Source organism: Dendronephthya gigantea, unplaced genomic scaffold, assembly GCF_004324835.1.
Source record: "Dendronephthya gigantea isolate DGI-Jeju-01 unplaced genomic scaffold, DenGig_1.0 000085F, whole genome shotgun sequence".
In the NCBI taxonomy this organism is placed as follows: Eukaryota; Metazoa; Cnidaria; class Anthozoa; order Malacalcyonacea; family Nephtheidae; genus Dendronephthya; species Dendronephthya gigantea.
In genome coordinates, this window is record NW_021163095.1 from 318,666 (window position 1) to 333,390 (window position 14,725).

The following is a 14,725-nucleotide window of genomic DNA, read 5'->3' on the forward strand; positions in this document are numbered from 1 at the left end:
TTGGGACATTTTCATACTTTTTCATCTTTGGCGATTTAGGTAGTATCTTCGGTGAGGTGGGTATGTTGGAATTTCTATCAAAGAACTCAGTTGTAGGTAAACTGGCCACGGTGTTGCAAGGGGAACTCACGTGTTGTAACTTTGGTGAAATTATAATTGGTTTAATTAAATTCTTTTGATTGACAGATGAGGGAAAGAGGGTTGACATAACGTTTCAATTAAAAGTAAAATTATTACAGTTTAAAACCAACCCTTGCCAATGAGGGGGAGGAAAGCGATATTCTTTGATCGGTCGGGTTGTAATTCGAACAGGAATTGGCCAACTTGAGAATGATTCACTGGTTTCGTTATTCGATGGACCAGTTCCAAGTGATCCAACCACTCCTGCATTGGACGTTTGAGATTTGACAGAGATCACTGACAGAGAAACTGATTTTTCTGAAAAGTCAATAATCAGCTTATCCGATTATTAGGTGTTACTGAAGTGAAACGACCTCGAGAATGAGCAACTGCATTAGCTGTCTGTTTGTTGCGAGGTTGGCTAAAACTTACTGTTTGTCTATCATTAACACTGCTTCTACGATTCGGAGTACTCACTAAAGATTGACAAGGATTGTTTTTGGCAAATACATATATATCAATTAGTGGTGATCGAGCAAAAGGCAGTGGTTGAATATTAGTCGCAGATCTAGTTGAACTTGGGGATTCGCCAACCTTAGAATTCGCATTGGTGATTAAAGTTTTGTTCGCATTAGACAAATCATCCTTAAATACTAAGCTATTGCTCAACGCTTGAGATGTATCTCCCCTAAAAACATCATTTCCACTTTGTGTATGAATATCGCCCACGTTTTCTGCCATTTTTCAACTTCCTGATTGAAAGAGATTATCATCATTTCCACCTTGTTCATGAATATCGCCTATGTTTTGCGCAGTTGTATTAGAGCCTTTAGAAATGTTGTCAAGGGAAACAATACGTCCTGCTAAATTAGTTGATTCACATGATACAAGATTTTCATTGTTAATTGTACTGTTAGCCAATTTGGTATTCAAATTTCGATTTCCTAATTGAAAGAGTTTATCCATGATGGACTGTAGTTTGAGTTCTATTTCCCATCTTTTCTCCCTTTCTTGAGAAAGCTCCTCATTAAGATGTGTAATTTCGGATAACAAAACATCTTCAGAATTGGAAATGTTTTGCGTATTAGGCAACGACTGCAAAGCATCGACCTGTGATTGCAAAATTTCCAAACTCAATTTAACATCTTGCAGGCCGGCCAAATCCTGTTCACACAAGCTCAAACAAACACAATCTCTAACCCCACTCTGAGACAGGCTACTATTTACTAATTTCTCTTGCGAACGTCCCGGGAGTTCAGCACTAACACAATCATTAACCAGCACCATAGTGCGTAACACCGTAGAGCGTACACACGAATAATTAGGCAGGCATGTTCTAGCAGCAAGATTTAATGGCAAAGTTCTCGTGAAACAACACATTGTATGAGAACTTCAGCGTGGTGTTCACTTCATTCATTAGCTGTCTTTAGTACAAATAACTCCATAGCATCCTGTTGGCAAATTAATATTGCAATAATTGCACGATTTCTCTGAAGAGATTTGAGAATATTTCAAATATATCTTAATCAGTAAGTGAAAATGTTTGCTTTTGTTTTAAGTTTTTTTCTTTCAAAATCGTACTTTCGTGTGCTCAGGTACATTAATGCCTGGCTCCCAGTAGCATATTTAGGGAAAATAAACAAAAAATCATTAAAAAATAAGTATGGCCTTAATTATTACCATTCAAGTTTTATATGTTTTGTCTAAGTAGTTTCTAAAATTTAACCTACTTTTTGTTGTCATGGCAACGATCGCGTGATGTATATTTCGAAAAACAACACAAAAAAATATACGTTATATTCAGAGGCTCTGCAGCAGTATAATTCGTGATTGAAAGGACGCAGAATTGCCATAATCATTCATATATGATGTCAGTGTTTGTTGAATGAATCGGGAAAGTTGACAATTAGGCTTCATTTCAATATTTTATGAGGCTATATTACGATGATCGGCATCGAACGAATGTTAATTGCGTCATTAAATGTTATTTCCAAATAAATGTACGATTTTCCAATAAACATAGGAAACTTTCCCCCCTTAATGTTAATGTTTTTAGTTAATGAAATAGTGAAAAATCTGCCAAATTATCATGCTGCAAGTCGAATGCGTTTTTTGTGTGACATTAAATAATAATAGTCGCCATCATGAAATTGCGCCAGCGTAATATTGACATCAATGCAGCGGCTACACATAATAATATGGTTATTTCCATGGTGATTTAGCATTTAACAACATGGAGGCCATTTTCAAATGAATATGACTGAAAAATGTTCACTTTCTAGGGCGATATTTGTATTTTGAAAACAATATAGCGTGTTATAAAAATCATATTTGTACTAATGATAGACAAAAGTACTTATAATTAGCATGTATATATACTATTTTCTTCTGCAATAGAATTAAAAGCCCTTTATACCCGCGCGATATATGTTCGCCAAATGTACATAAACACTGCGAAGAAAGTTATGTATTTTTGGCGACAAAACGCAGGAAAATTTATATGGCTAGGTTACATAATATGTGAAGTTATCACAAGACCAGTGACGCAGTTCCGCAAGTTTTAAATTTACGCGCAAATTTCAAAACGTTCCACTGCAGTAAAGAACGCAATCGTTGGCGCAGCAAAATATATTTGCACTATTGCTATACAATCGATATTATAAATTATAGTGTAGCTCATTTATTTGAGACAATACATTTCTGAATGTCTGGGACATTCATTCATCCTTTAACGTGTGGGTTTGCACGAGGGATCGCTTGGGAAATTTCAGCTCAAATTGACGCAGATGAGAATATAAAATGCGAAGAAAATGAGACGTGAAAACTTTATCAAGCGCGATTGGTGCGGGGGAGATATGATTGCTTCTCAAACACATTTCAAAGTTGCAAGGAAAACTTCCCCCTTGACCTGAAACGTTTTGATAAACATTTCCCAACCCTACCCGTGAAATTTAGTCGGTGGAACCACAGGGAGATAGCAGAGCGGAACCAATACACTGCAACATTTAACATCAAAGCATGGAATGAGCTGTCCCAAGCGATGAAGATTGAACACACGTTTCAAAATTGTAAGCCATGCCAGCTCAAATACAGTCATATTCATGCATTATTCCCGGTAAAATCACATCGATACACAGGCTCAATGAAGGAAAACAATCCTCATGTTGTTGCAAACACGACTATTGCGATCCAACTACCCAGTAACCAACCATGTAACACCACCAACAACACTGCGAAGAAAGTTATGTAGTTTTGGCGACAAAACGCAGGAAAATTTATATGGCTAGGTTACATAATATGTGAAGTTATCACAAGACCAGTGACGCAGTTCCGCAAGTTTTAAATTTACGCGCAAATTTCAAAACGTTCCACTGCAGTAAAGAACGCAATCGTTGGCGCAGCAAAATATATTTGCACTATTGCTATACAATCGATATTATAAATTATAGTGTAGCTCATTTTATTTGAGACAATACATTTCTGAATGTCTGGGACATTCATTCATCCTTTAACGTGTGGGTTTGCATGAGGGATCGCTTGGGAAATTTCAGCTCAAATTGACGCAGATGAGAATATAAAATGCGAAGAAAATGAGACGTGAAAACTTTATCAAGCGCGATTGGTGCGGGGGAGATATGATTGCTTCTCAAACACATTTCAAAGTTGCAAGGAAAACTTCCCCCTTGACCTGAAACGTTTTGATAAACATTTCCCAACCCTACGCGTGAAATTTAGTCGGTGGAACCACAGGGAGATAGCAGAGCGGAACCAATACACTGCAACATTTAACATCAAAGCATGGAATGAACTGTCCCAAGCGATGAAGATTGAACACACGTTTCAAAATTGTAAGCCATGCCAGCTCAAATACAGTCATATTCATGCATTATTCCCGGTAAAATCACATCGATACACAGGCTCAATGAAGGAAAACAATCCTCATGTTGTTGCAAACACGACTATTGCGATCCAACTACCCAGTAACCAACCATGTAACACCACCACTTTCCGTAAAGCGAGTGAGACTGCAAAGTCATTGTACGACCAAGTAAACCCCACTTTTAAAAAGTAACAGGCCATTCCCTTGTAAATGCGCTGACAAAGGTCAAAGATCTGAACATTCAGGAAAAAAAATCAAAAGCTGAAAAGAGAAAAACAAGGAGAACTAATTACAGAAAATTCAAGGAAGCAGTGCAGAAAGAATGGGAAAATACATCTTTTATAAGGTAATGATATAAAAATATTCACATGGGTAAAAGTGTTCAACCAAGAAGCGGGGTAGTTATAGTGAGGTAAAAATATCCAGCCAGGGTATAAGTAGTGAGATACCATACCCAGCCAGGATAACTAGTCCTGCACAAATATCCTATAATATCCAGCCAGGGTATATAGAGATATCATATACCCTGAGTCTGTGATCAGGGGTAAATTACAATTAAGGTAAAAATATCCAGCCGGAGTAGCTGGTGATATTATTAGTATGAAAATATAATATTATTTAATAGATTCTTTGGAAATCGAGAATCATTAGCAGGAAGACAAAGGGAAAGGTTGACAATTGGTTTTGAAAGTAAAGAAGATGCAATAGAACGCACAAGGCAGCAGAAACAGCAAGAGAAACAGAAAAGTCCTGTTGGCAAGTTTGCTGACATGGAATGGGATAAGGAGGGATAAGATGAAGTAAACAGTTATGGAGATGACACTTTGGTCAACTGGTCTGAACTAGCAAGACAATTTCAAATCAAAAACAAAGCTGGAGAGATAGCTCAAAACGGTGGTCAAATTGCTATGGTGTGGCTAAAGTCAGAAGGTGTTAATGTGGAAAGATTTAGGAAAAGAAAGGAAGAATGTAATGAGGGCAACATAAGAAAAAAGTTAAGAAGAGGTGCAGGTGGTGAAATCACTGTTCCTGTTCCTGAAACTAATGGTAAAGTGCTGAAGAAATTGCAAGAAAAAGTTTGTCAGGCGAAATAAATGTTGGGGAGCTAATAGTGCCAAGAAAGGTAATTAAATCTCAATTATATATTAATTACAATTAATGACAAGATCAAATGCACTTTAGCTTTTGTGATTCTAACTTCTAATATTGACATATATAGAAAAGCTAGCACTGTAAATGTTAATAAGGTAGTAAATGTTGTAGATTAACCCATTAAGGGGCAATGAGTGGGTTAATACACTGTTAACAAGACGGACCAAGTAAACTTTTAAGAATCTTTCATTTTTGTTTAGTATGAGAAGCTAGTGCTCAAAGAGGATGGCTCAATCGAGAAGTCTTCCTTTTTTGTGGAAGGACGCAAATGCCCACTGGTTGAGATCAGAAGAAGAAAGCTACATGAGTTGGAGAAATTTATGCGGATTAATGATGAAAAAGATGTGAATAGCATGAGTGTGACAGAAGTTGAGAACAGGTTGACAATGCTAAAATAGAGAAAAGAAGGGTGAGGATGAAACAGATATGAGAGAGCGGCTGAAGGTAATGGAAAGAACACCGCATCTACTCGTATGGCATGACCTATCTACAGTTGCAAACCATTCCCACCTTGTCTTTATGGCAACCTGCTTGTATGACCAAGCCACATTCTATACCAACAGTGAATACGAAGCCATCACTGGAAAAAAGGTCAACATCCAGTCATTGGTTGAAGCACCCAGTCTGTACATCGTTGCAAGGTCATCATCCTGTGATGAAGATCAATTGTCTTACATAGAGACCAGACTTAGTGTTTAGAACAACTCTCAGATCCTATTACAACAACCACTGGTGTACCTGTTGCAGACAAGATGAGGTTCTTCCATGGTGACAATCCTTATCGTCAATATGAAGCTGGCCAACAGAAGGGTGGAAATTTCTACTGTGCCATCTGTGGTGCCAATGCTCATCGGGTGTATGAACTTGAATATGTGTTTCGTTGCCCACACGTATCATTGGAGGATCGACAGCAGTTGGTGTTTAAAGGCCCATGCGGTGCAGCAAATTCTTTGGCAAAGTCAAATAAACCTTTCCATGGATTAACAAAACCCAACTTGATCAGGGAGTTGAATGCCAGATCAATCTACGAAGGAAAAAAGAAGAAAGAACTAGAAGATCTCTTGAGGGATGAACTGCATGGAGTTCAAAGAGTGCCAGCCCTACTATTTACCAGTCCCAACAAAACCTTAGGGTCAATTAACTGTGCTAGTTATGAGATTCTAGGTTTTGAACCCCTCCACAACATTGGGAAGCACATCGAAAATCTATTTTGTGAGCTACCAGACCATCTGCCACCCAATGAAGCTTCTAAGTTGAAGGCTGTTCTTGAATTGAGCATTGGGGGGAAAGAAACGAAACGAACCTTTGATTACCGCTGTGCTTTGATTGTTCTTTCCAATCAGCTTCAAGGCTCAGTTAATCCAAAGGTTCAATCGTTGCTTGACACCCTTGCAGAAATTCAAGAAATAGCCTACAACTCAGAAGCCAAGAGAACACCACGAGCAGTTCTGAGACTCCATAACCTTACCTTTCATCATGCAATGTTGTGCAGGTCAGTTATCGGATTTTCCCTGAAGCAAATGTCAACTCGGAAGTTTTATGGTAACTACTTCCACAACATTACAGCGCATGCACCAATCCAGAACAGATTAATAAGTGGCCGATCTACAAACACAGAAGAACAGGAAAGAGTATTTAATAGTATTAACAGTATAACCCGAATGACATCATCTAACCATCCTGACCACATCATTGGTAATGTCTTTATCCGAGTCCAGGCTGAAAAGAAATTGAAAGCTGAACAACCTTTAACCTCTGACACACAAGAAGCTCATGTTTCCAAACTTGCATCTTCTCTACCAAATTTTGGAAACACTGTTATTTCTAAACAGATGCTAGCAAGGAATTACAGATCTTGGCAAGTTCATCTTGAAAGGATCTGTGATTTCTTATTAGCAGGTGAAGGAATTTGGTGGAGAACATGCAACAATGGTGACATTGAGTTTTTTTATGCAAAGGGAAATCCTGAAGCAGTTCCTAAAGGACCAACTTTGCATCATTTTCGCTCCAGCAACTTCAAGAAAGAAGAGGCTTATTTGAAATGCTATTGGCAAACCTGCTTGGAGAAAAAAATAAAAATGCCTATAAAAGTACTTCAGGTGGAAAATTCTGATGGTAATATGGAGACTGTCATGTGTACAACAAATCAGGAGGATGAGGAAAGTATGAAAATTGGATGTGCAGATGTCGGTGCTGTGGATGAGATTGAAGGTAGTTGTGATGTTGTGGTTGATTGTGATGCTGTGGTTGGTTGTGATGCTGTGGTTGGTTGTGATGCTGTGGTTGATTGTGATGCTGAGGAACACTCTGATGCTGCAGCTCGTTGCGATGTTGTAGTTGGTTGTGTTGACATTGTTCAAACTAGTGGTGAGGGGGAGAAAGCAGATGATTGTAATGGAAGTGGTGAGCTATATACTGTTGGACGTAATGTAAGGTTAGTTGAAGTTTCTGAAGAAAATGTTGCTTGTCTTGGGAGGAAGCCGATGAAAATGCAAATTCTGAAGCTGGTACCATGCAAACCACAAATACAGATAAAGGTACTTTCACCAACATTTGTATTTGACTGTCACATAGATCACTGTCGTCCATGTATGAACATATTTTGCTTAGGCACTTAGCATATTTCTTCTTGTTTATTAGAGAGAAAAACAGAAACACACCAAGGCCAAAAGCTGGGTTTTATCTTAGGACTGACCGATGAGGTGATTCAGTTTGACAGAGCAAGAAAAAGATTGAGGGCTTCTCCAAATAACACGACACTAATAGACACATACACAGACATCTTACCAGTCATGGAATCCAAAATATCTCAGCAACAAACCAACATAAAAGAACATTTAAAGAAAATAGAGCATCAATACTTCGAGAAAACTGGTAAACTACTAACATCAAAACAGTTGATGAAAGATCCAACATCCAAACTGCTAATGGCCAAAATGAAATACTGCAAAGCCCTGGTGTATCAGTGGCAGCTGGAAAAGAAATAATTTGAAAAGTTAAAAAAACGGCTCTTTTAAGAGCCACCAAATATATAAAAGAATCGTAAACGAAAAATCGATAGAATTCTCACCTTAATACAGCCGTCTCCTTTCCTTGTTTTTCTTTTAAATATGTTTTTACAAAAATACACGCTCGTTGATAAAAAATTATTCGTTATAAAAGCACGATTCATATATTTTACAATGCCAAACCACTGAAATCACTGTGTATAAAAAAACAGAAAGGTCGTTGCTAAGAAACAACGCTGGTCTGACATTGAACATAGTCACCCAATCAGACTGTCGAAATCTATGAAATGAATATAGATTTATCATTATTTACGAATTTATTGTGAAACAAACTTACTCTATACCAGTATTTATTTAAAAAATGTCACAAATGTTTATTTTAAATCTCATCACGATTCATTTACTTTAATAGAATAACTTCTCACTCCCGTCACCAGTCCCTTGCTGAAACGCGTATTTTCGTTGTTTCGCGCAAAATCAAACAATTGGCGCTAAAATCAATTTTGATTCAGGGACTGTGATCACAACTACTTGGTTTTTTTCTATAATACAACATATTCGAGTGCTTTTTTTGGTTTTGTTGCTAACGGCATAATGGGGAAAGCCAGCTACGAAGTAAGCCAACTGCAAAAGAATAGGCGAATGCAAAACAGCCGCAAGAAGCGCAAGAGGGAACAGCGAGCGATGGCCAAACGCGCGGTTGCTGAGGCGGCTATAGCGCAGAAAATGGAGTAAAGGACCAAAAAGCGCTGGCTGAGAAATGTTACACGAAATGGAAAAATATTTCAAAAAAGGCCGATGAATTAAGGCGTAGAATACCGGTACAAAGCCACATAAGAAAGGTACGTATAACGATTTTTCTTCATGTATAAGGGTTAAAATATATTTTATCTTTGATTTTTGAATAAAGAAATGAATTATTAAAAGTCCCATGCAGCGCCCTCAACCCTTTACAACAAAGAAAAATTTATTATATTAAGCCCCCCCCCCCAATTTCTATAATTAACAACTCCACCAATTACTATTTGTTTGATTATTTACACATTCACTTCTATTTCTAATGTTTGTAGATTTCAGTGGATGGTGCAGCAGTTGGCAATACCTTATCAACCAAAATGATTGCTGCTTCAGTAAAACAAATTAGTCCAAGCGACTTGTTACCACTGGCAGAAAATACACTGGCTACCGCCCCTGTTGGCTCTGGAACCTATGGAGAGTGTGTTCTAAAAAAATTTAAGAGGCTCGGTGTAACTGTTCTTGAAAAAAAACTGCCAACATCTGACTTGCAAGCAGTTATGAATGAAGTACAATGTATGAATACACTCACTCATGCATCTATTCCATATCTATTGGGAGTACAGATTGAAGAAAAGCCTTTCTCATTAGTCATGCAGTTTCTTGGTGAGGATACAGAATCTGTTACAATTCATAAGCTGTTACACGCAAATCAAACCATGGCAAAACCATTAACACTCACTACAAATGAGTGGATTTCAATTTTGCTCGACATTGCAGAGGCTCTTTCTCATGTCCATAACAAAGGGTTTTTGCACTGTGATGTCAAGTCAAACAATGTTCTTGTTGCAGGGAAGAAAGGTTTTTTGATAGACTTTGGTAAAAAGCTTGCCAAATTTCTAGGCCAACAGCTCGAAAGTACACTTCCTTTTACAATCATATTGCCACTGAGGTTTTAAGAGGTTTTCCTGTCAGTATATCCAGTGACATTTTTTCACTTGGGGTCATTCTATGTAGTGTTGGAAAAAAATTGCCAAATGCCTGTATGGAGTGCTTAGGAAAGCAATGTAAACATTGCAAGCCAGCAATGAGGCCATCTATGCCAGAAGTATTGAAAATCTTGAAGGAGAACTTGTAACGAGGGCACTCTGTAATTTTGCCTCTATACAAAAATGTGTTACAACATGAATAGTATGTAAATAAACATTAAAATAATAAATTAAACTAGATTTCATACTATGCATAGTGAAACTTATGTTGTCAAGACTTCGAGTCTTTAGTCAGCAGGTTGTCAAGACCTAGAGTCTTTCGGCAACCAGCGGAAACTGTGTTACAGTATGAATAGTATGTAAATAAACATTAAAATAATAAATTAAACTAGATTTCATACTGTGGGTAGTGAAAACTTATGTTGTCAAGACTTTGAGTCTTTAGTCAGCAGGTTGTCAAGACCTAGAGTCTTTCGGCAACCAGTGGAAACTGTGTTACAGTATGAATAGTATGTAAATAAACATCAAAATAATAAATTAAACTAGATTTCATACTGTGGGTAGTGAAAACTTATGTTGTCAAGACTTCGAGTCTTTAGTCAGCAGGTTGTCAAGACCTAGAGTCTTTCGGCAACCAGTGGAAACTGTGTTACAGTATGAATAGCATGTAATTAAACATTAAAATAATAAATTAAACTAGATTTCGTACTGTGGGTAGTGAAAACTTATGTTGTCAAGACTTTGAGTCTTTAGTCAGCAGGTTGTCAAGACCTAGAGTCTTTCAGCAACCAGTGGAAACTGTGTTACAGTATATAATAGTATGTAAATAAACATTAAAATAATAAATTAAACTAGATTTCATACTGTGAATAGTTGAAACTAACATTGTCAAGACTTCAAGTCCTTGGTCAGCAGGTTGGCCAATAGAAACTGTGTTTATACAGTATGGATAGCATGAGTAAAATGGTTAATTCAATTTGATGCTCTGAAGCCTTCAAACCTTATCAATATCAAACACTTATGTGCATTAAATTAAAGTTGTAATCTTTGATAATATATAGCATAGTATAATTTCCATGTAAAGCTGTAAAAATGCTTCTCTTTGTATATTTCTATCTCTATTGAGTCTATTCTTGCACTTTGGCAAAATACACTAGAAGGCCAAAACAAATGCTTTGGAAAGCTGTAAAAACGCTACCCATTTTGCATTTACTTGTGACTCGTGTCTATGTGTTATAGTTCTTTTGTTCTTACATATTTAATCTTTCGTATAAACAACGCCAGAATATGATATTTTATGATATTTATATTGATATTTGCCAGCTTTTGCAGAATATTCAAGCATCATGATTATAAAATGTGTACAAGTAAAAATTATTAGCTAATAATTTGGTATATTAGTAATAAAAGTACCGACCTTACAAACACACGCAAAGGTTCAAACCCATAAAAAGAAAACATACCGTAATATCGTATAAATATGCATATAAAATCCGTACAAAATAGTTGATAAAATCCAATCATCATTTCAGCCATATTTCTCTTTCATGCTTTTAACTAAACACGCGCCTCAAAATCGCGCATGTTTCGCGTGTGCGCTATTTTCTTAAAACGTGGACGGAGCCAGGCATTAATGTACCTGAGTGCCTTCGTAATCGTAATTTTTCTATTTATAGATCCATGAAATGATTCCTGAGTGCGAGACCAAAGCTGCCCTTAACCTTTTGTTGCATGACCCTTGAGAAGTTAATTAAAGATGAGGTAAAGTCCGTTCTGCGCATAAATTCTGCGCATCAACACATTCCATCAGTGGGGGAGCAACTTTTGGAATGTTAATGATATGCGATATTAACGCCTTGTATTACAAACGGCAGTTCGGGAGCAAAATTATTTTATTGTATGTCGCAAGGCGAAGAGGCTCGAATTGCGAGTCACGACGATAACTTATCTTATCATAAAGCTGCTAGAAAAAGCAATATTATGCTGAAAGGAATGCTCCAAGAATTTATTTGTTGAATAAGGCCCGAAATGGCAAGGCTATTTGTTGTCGCTACAGACGCCACCTTCTCGCTTGTCCTACAATTACAAATATATAACGTTTTAAATAACGGCCGGTTTATTTACAAGCTTCGCTTTATATTTTCTTCAAAATATAACAATATTTTCTTCAAAATATAATAAAAAATAAGCATATTCATCACAGATCACAGCCCGTCGAGCGAGAAGAAAATAATAAAATTATAACGACGCATATGTCATGTAAAGATTATATAACCAACGTAAACAAACATTGTTATGCGCAGAATATATGCTCAGAACGGACTTTACATCATCTTTAATCTTTGAGAACTTTTGCTCAATCAATTATATTGAAAAAGGATATCCAAAAGTGGAAGCATCAGTATCAAATATTTAGAAGATTTTTGTTGGTAACAATAGTGATCAGCATGCAAACAAATTTGAGCAAGTTTAACTTTATTTGTTAAACAAAAATATACATCAGGTGTACTGCCTTTGATTGCTCTACAGTAGCAACTTTAAGTTGTATTGTTACAAGAAATTGTGAAGAAGCACAAATGTAACAAATCATGTAATTTGTTATCAAAGTTTGGGGCAAGGTTGTCAACATGGAACAAAAGTAACAATTGTTATGCTATTTTTTGTGACATTAGTCAACAGATATATGATAATCATAGTCCATAGGTTCATATTAGCATAGTCATATTAGCAATTTTTGAGTGAAAAGTAAAAAACGCTTACTGGGGAAAGATAGGAATAGCAGTCTTCTGCCTGAAATAATGGCTAACAATAGTAACTAATAACTCTAATGCCTCAATCTTTAATGTCCCCAGGATGCATTTCATGGAGTTGAGAGGCTGGGGGCTTATTTATTTTGTGTGGATTTATTTAACTATGAAATTATTTGGCACACTGCCATACATACACAGAATGTGTTATTGTAAAGAAAACCATTACATGTTACAAAAGTACTTGTCTTTTATGCCAAGGAAGAACTTAGGGCCTGTCTACACTAGTACGTTTTCGTTTGTATGGGGTTTCGCAAGACCGAAAACGCATCGATCGATTCGTGTGATCCTGTCTTAAACTGACTTTTCGGTGAATACGCTGAGCGTATTCGAGTGTATTAGTGTGAACGGAAGGCCTAAACGCATCGAAATGTATGCATTTTCAAACGAAAACGCACTAGTGTAGACAGGGCCTTAATAACTTAAGTAATATTCTGATGGGGGTGGGAGCCATATATTGAGGAGACAAGACTGGTGTTATGGTAAATCTTTACATATAATAAACAATTAGTTTCAGCACTGTGCCACTTCGTACTATGATGCAAATCGTTTTACCATTATAAAGGTGGATACAGTTGAAAAAGGTTTTACTTCTAACTGCAAGCAGAAAATAAAAGCATTTGAAACCCCATATTGCACGGTACGCACCTTTAATTGCGTGTTAAAATATTAATCCCACATTTTACCCTATAAATACTTGCGTAGATGTTCGATTATATAGCATATAGATCTTTCTAATATTTCAACATTGTTTGGTCTCATTTTTGCAGTTGAACCTAATGAATCTTTGACTTTGTTAATTGTGAAGTTTGACTTTGAAAATATATCCGAAAATTACAAAATTTCCATTCGTTAAGATGTTCTTGCGCTTACCACGAACACGCAATAAACACGCAACTAGACCCAGACCTCTCACTGTCACCTACCTCTCGTCCATCCCCTTTAGCAACAACCCCCAAACGATTTCCTCTAACAGTTCCAACATAAAGGAATCCATTTTCTGAGAGTTTTTCAATAAGGTCCAAAGAAGTAAAAAAATTATCAGCAAAGATATTATAATTAGCATGTTTTGGAAGCTTCTCACACAGTTTTAAGACTGTACTTGCACCTAAACCTAATTTCTTTTTTTCACTGGTGTCACGTTTTCCTTGGTATACATCAAAATCATGGAGCATTCCATCCACAGCACACCTGCACCATACCTTGAATCCCCACGGGTGAGGTTTTCCTCTGACATACTGACGAATTTTGGTGAACTTCCCTTTATATGGGATCATCAACTCATCAATAGATTGATCAGGCAGGGGAGTCACTTGAAGGCATTGCTTATGGAACAATTGAAGAAATAGGCAGATTTTCTAGAGGCGATCTTTTTTTCTTCTTCAGAAACTGAATCATTGTCAACAAAATGTATTGTTGCAAGAAGCATAAGAAATCTATTCCTAGAAGTAACATCAGCGACAGCTGGATAGCTGGTATTTTTCTCCCAATACATTCTCATAGAAGGCGTTTCAACCAGACCCATTCTGAAAAATATGCCAATGATTTGCCCTATTTCTTTGAATGACGTTGCAACAGACTTCCCTCTCTTTCGCATGCTGTAAAGATTTTTTTGATCAACTATCAGCTTAAGCATTTCATTTGTGATGAAGCACTTGAAATAATGTAGTGATGTATCAATAATTTCAGTTGAATCAGTAGGTTCCGCAGGTTTGCCAGTAAATTGTTTGTTTTCACATGGCTTTTCCCTAACTATACGAGATGCAATTGGAATATTATCTATGTCATCATCATCACCTGACTCGTTTGAACTTGATTCACTTGATGTATTTTCTATGTCTTGCAAATAATGCTGTTGATTCAAATTGCTATCACCATCAGGGCTATGCGAGTCATCATCATCATCATCAGATTTATTAGCAACATCAAGCAAATCACTATTTATTTCATCCAATAAATCTACTACAGATAACAATTTATCCTGTTGACGACAAGACAACTGTAAAAAAAAATCATGTGAAAAATGCAGTAAAT

At 36.8% G+C, this 14,725-nt stretch overlaps 1 protein-coding gene across 1 annotated transcript; it reads left to right on the forward strand.

Moving 5' to 3' along the window:
- Window positions 1-8,754: 8,754 nt before the first annotated feature.
- LOC114533072 (CTD kinase subunit alpha-like) lies at window positions 8,755-9,854 on the forward strand. The gene is made up of 2 exons (XM_028554658.1): window positions 8,755-8,859; window positions 9,231-9,854. Exons 1-2 carry the CDS (start codon window positions 8,755-8,757, stop codon window positions 9,852-9,854), a joined length of 729 nt encoding a protein of 242 aa, XP_028410459.1.
- The last annotated feature ends 4,871 nt before the right edge of the window (window positions 9,855-14,725 follow it).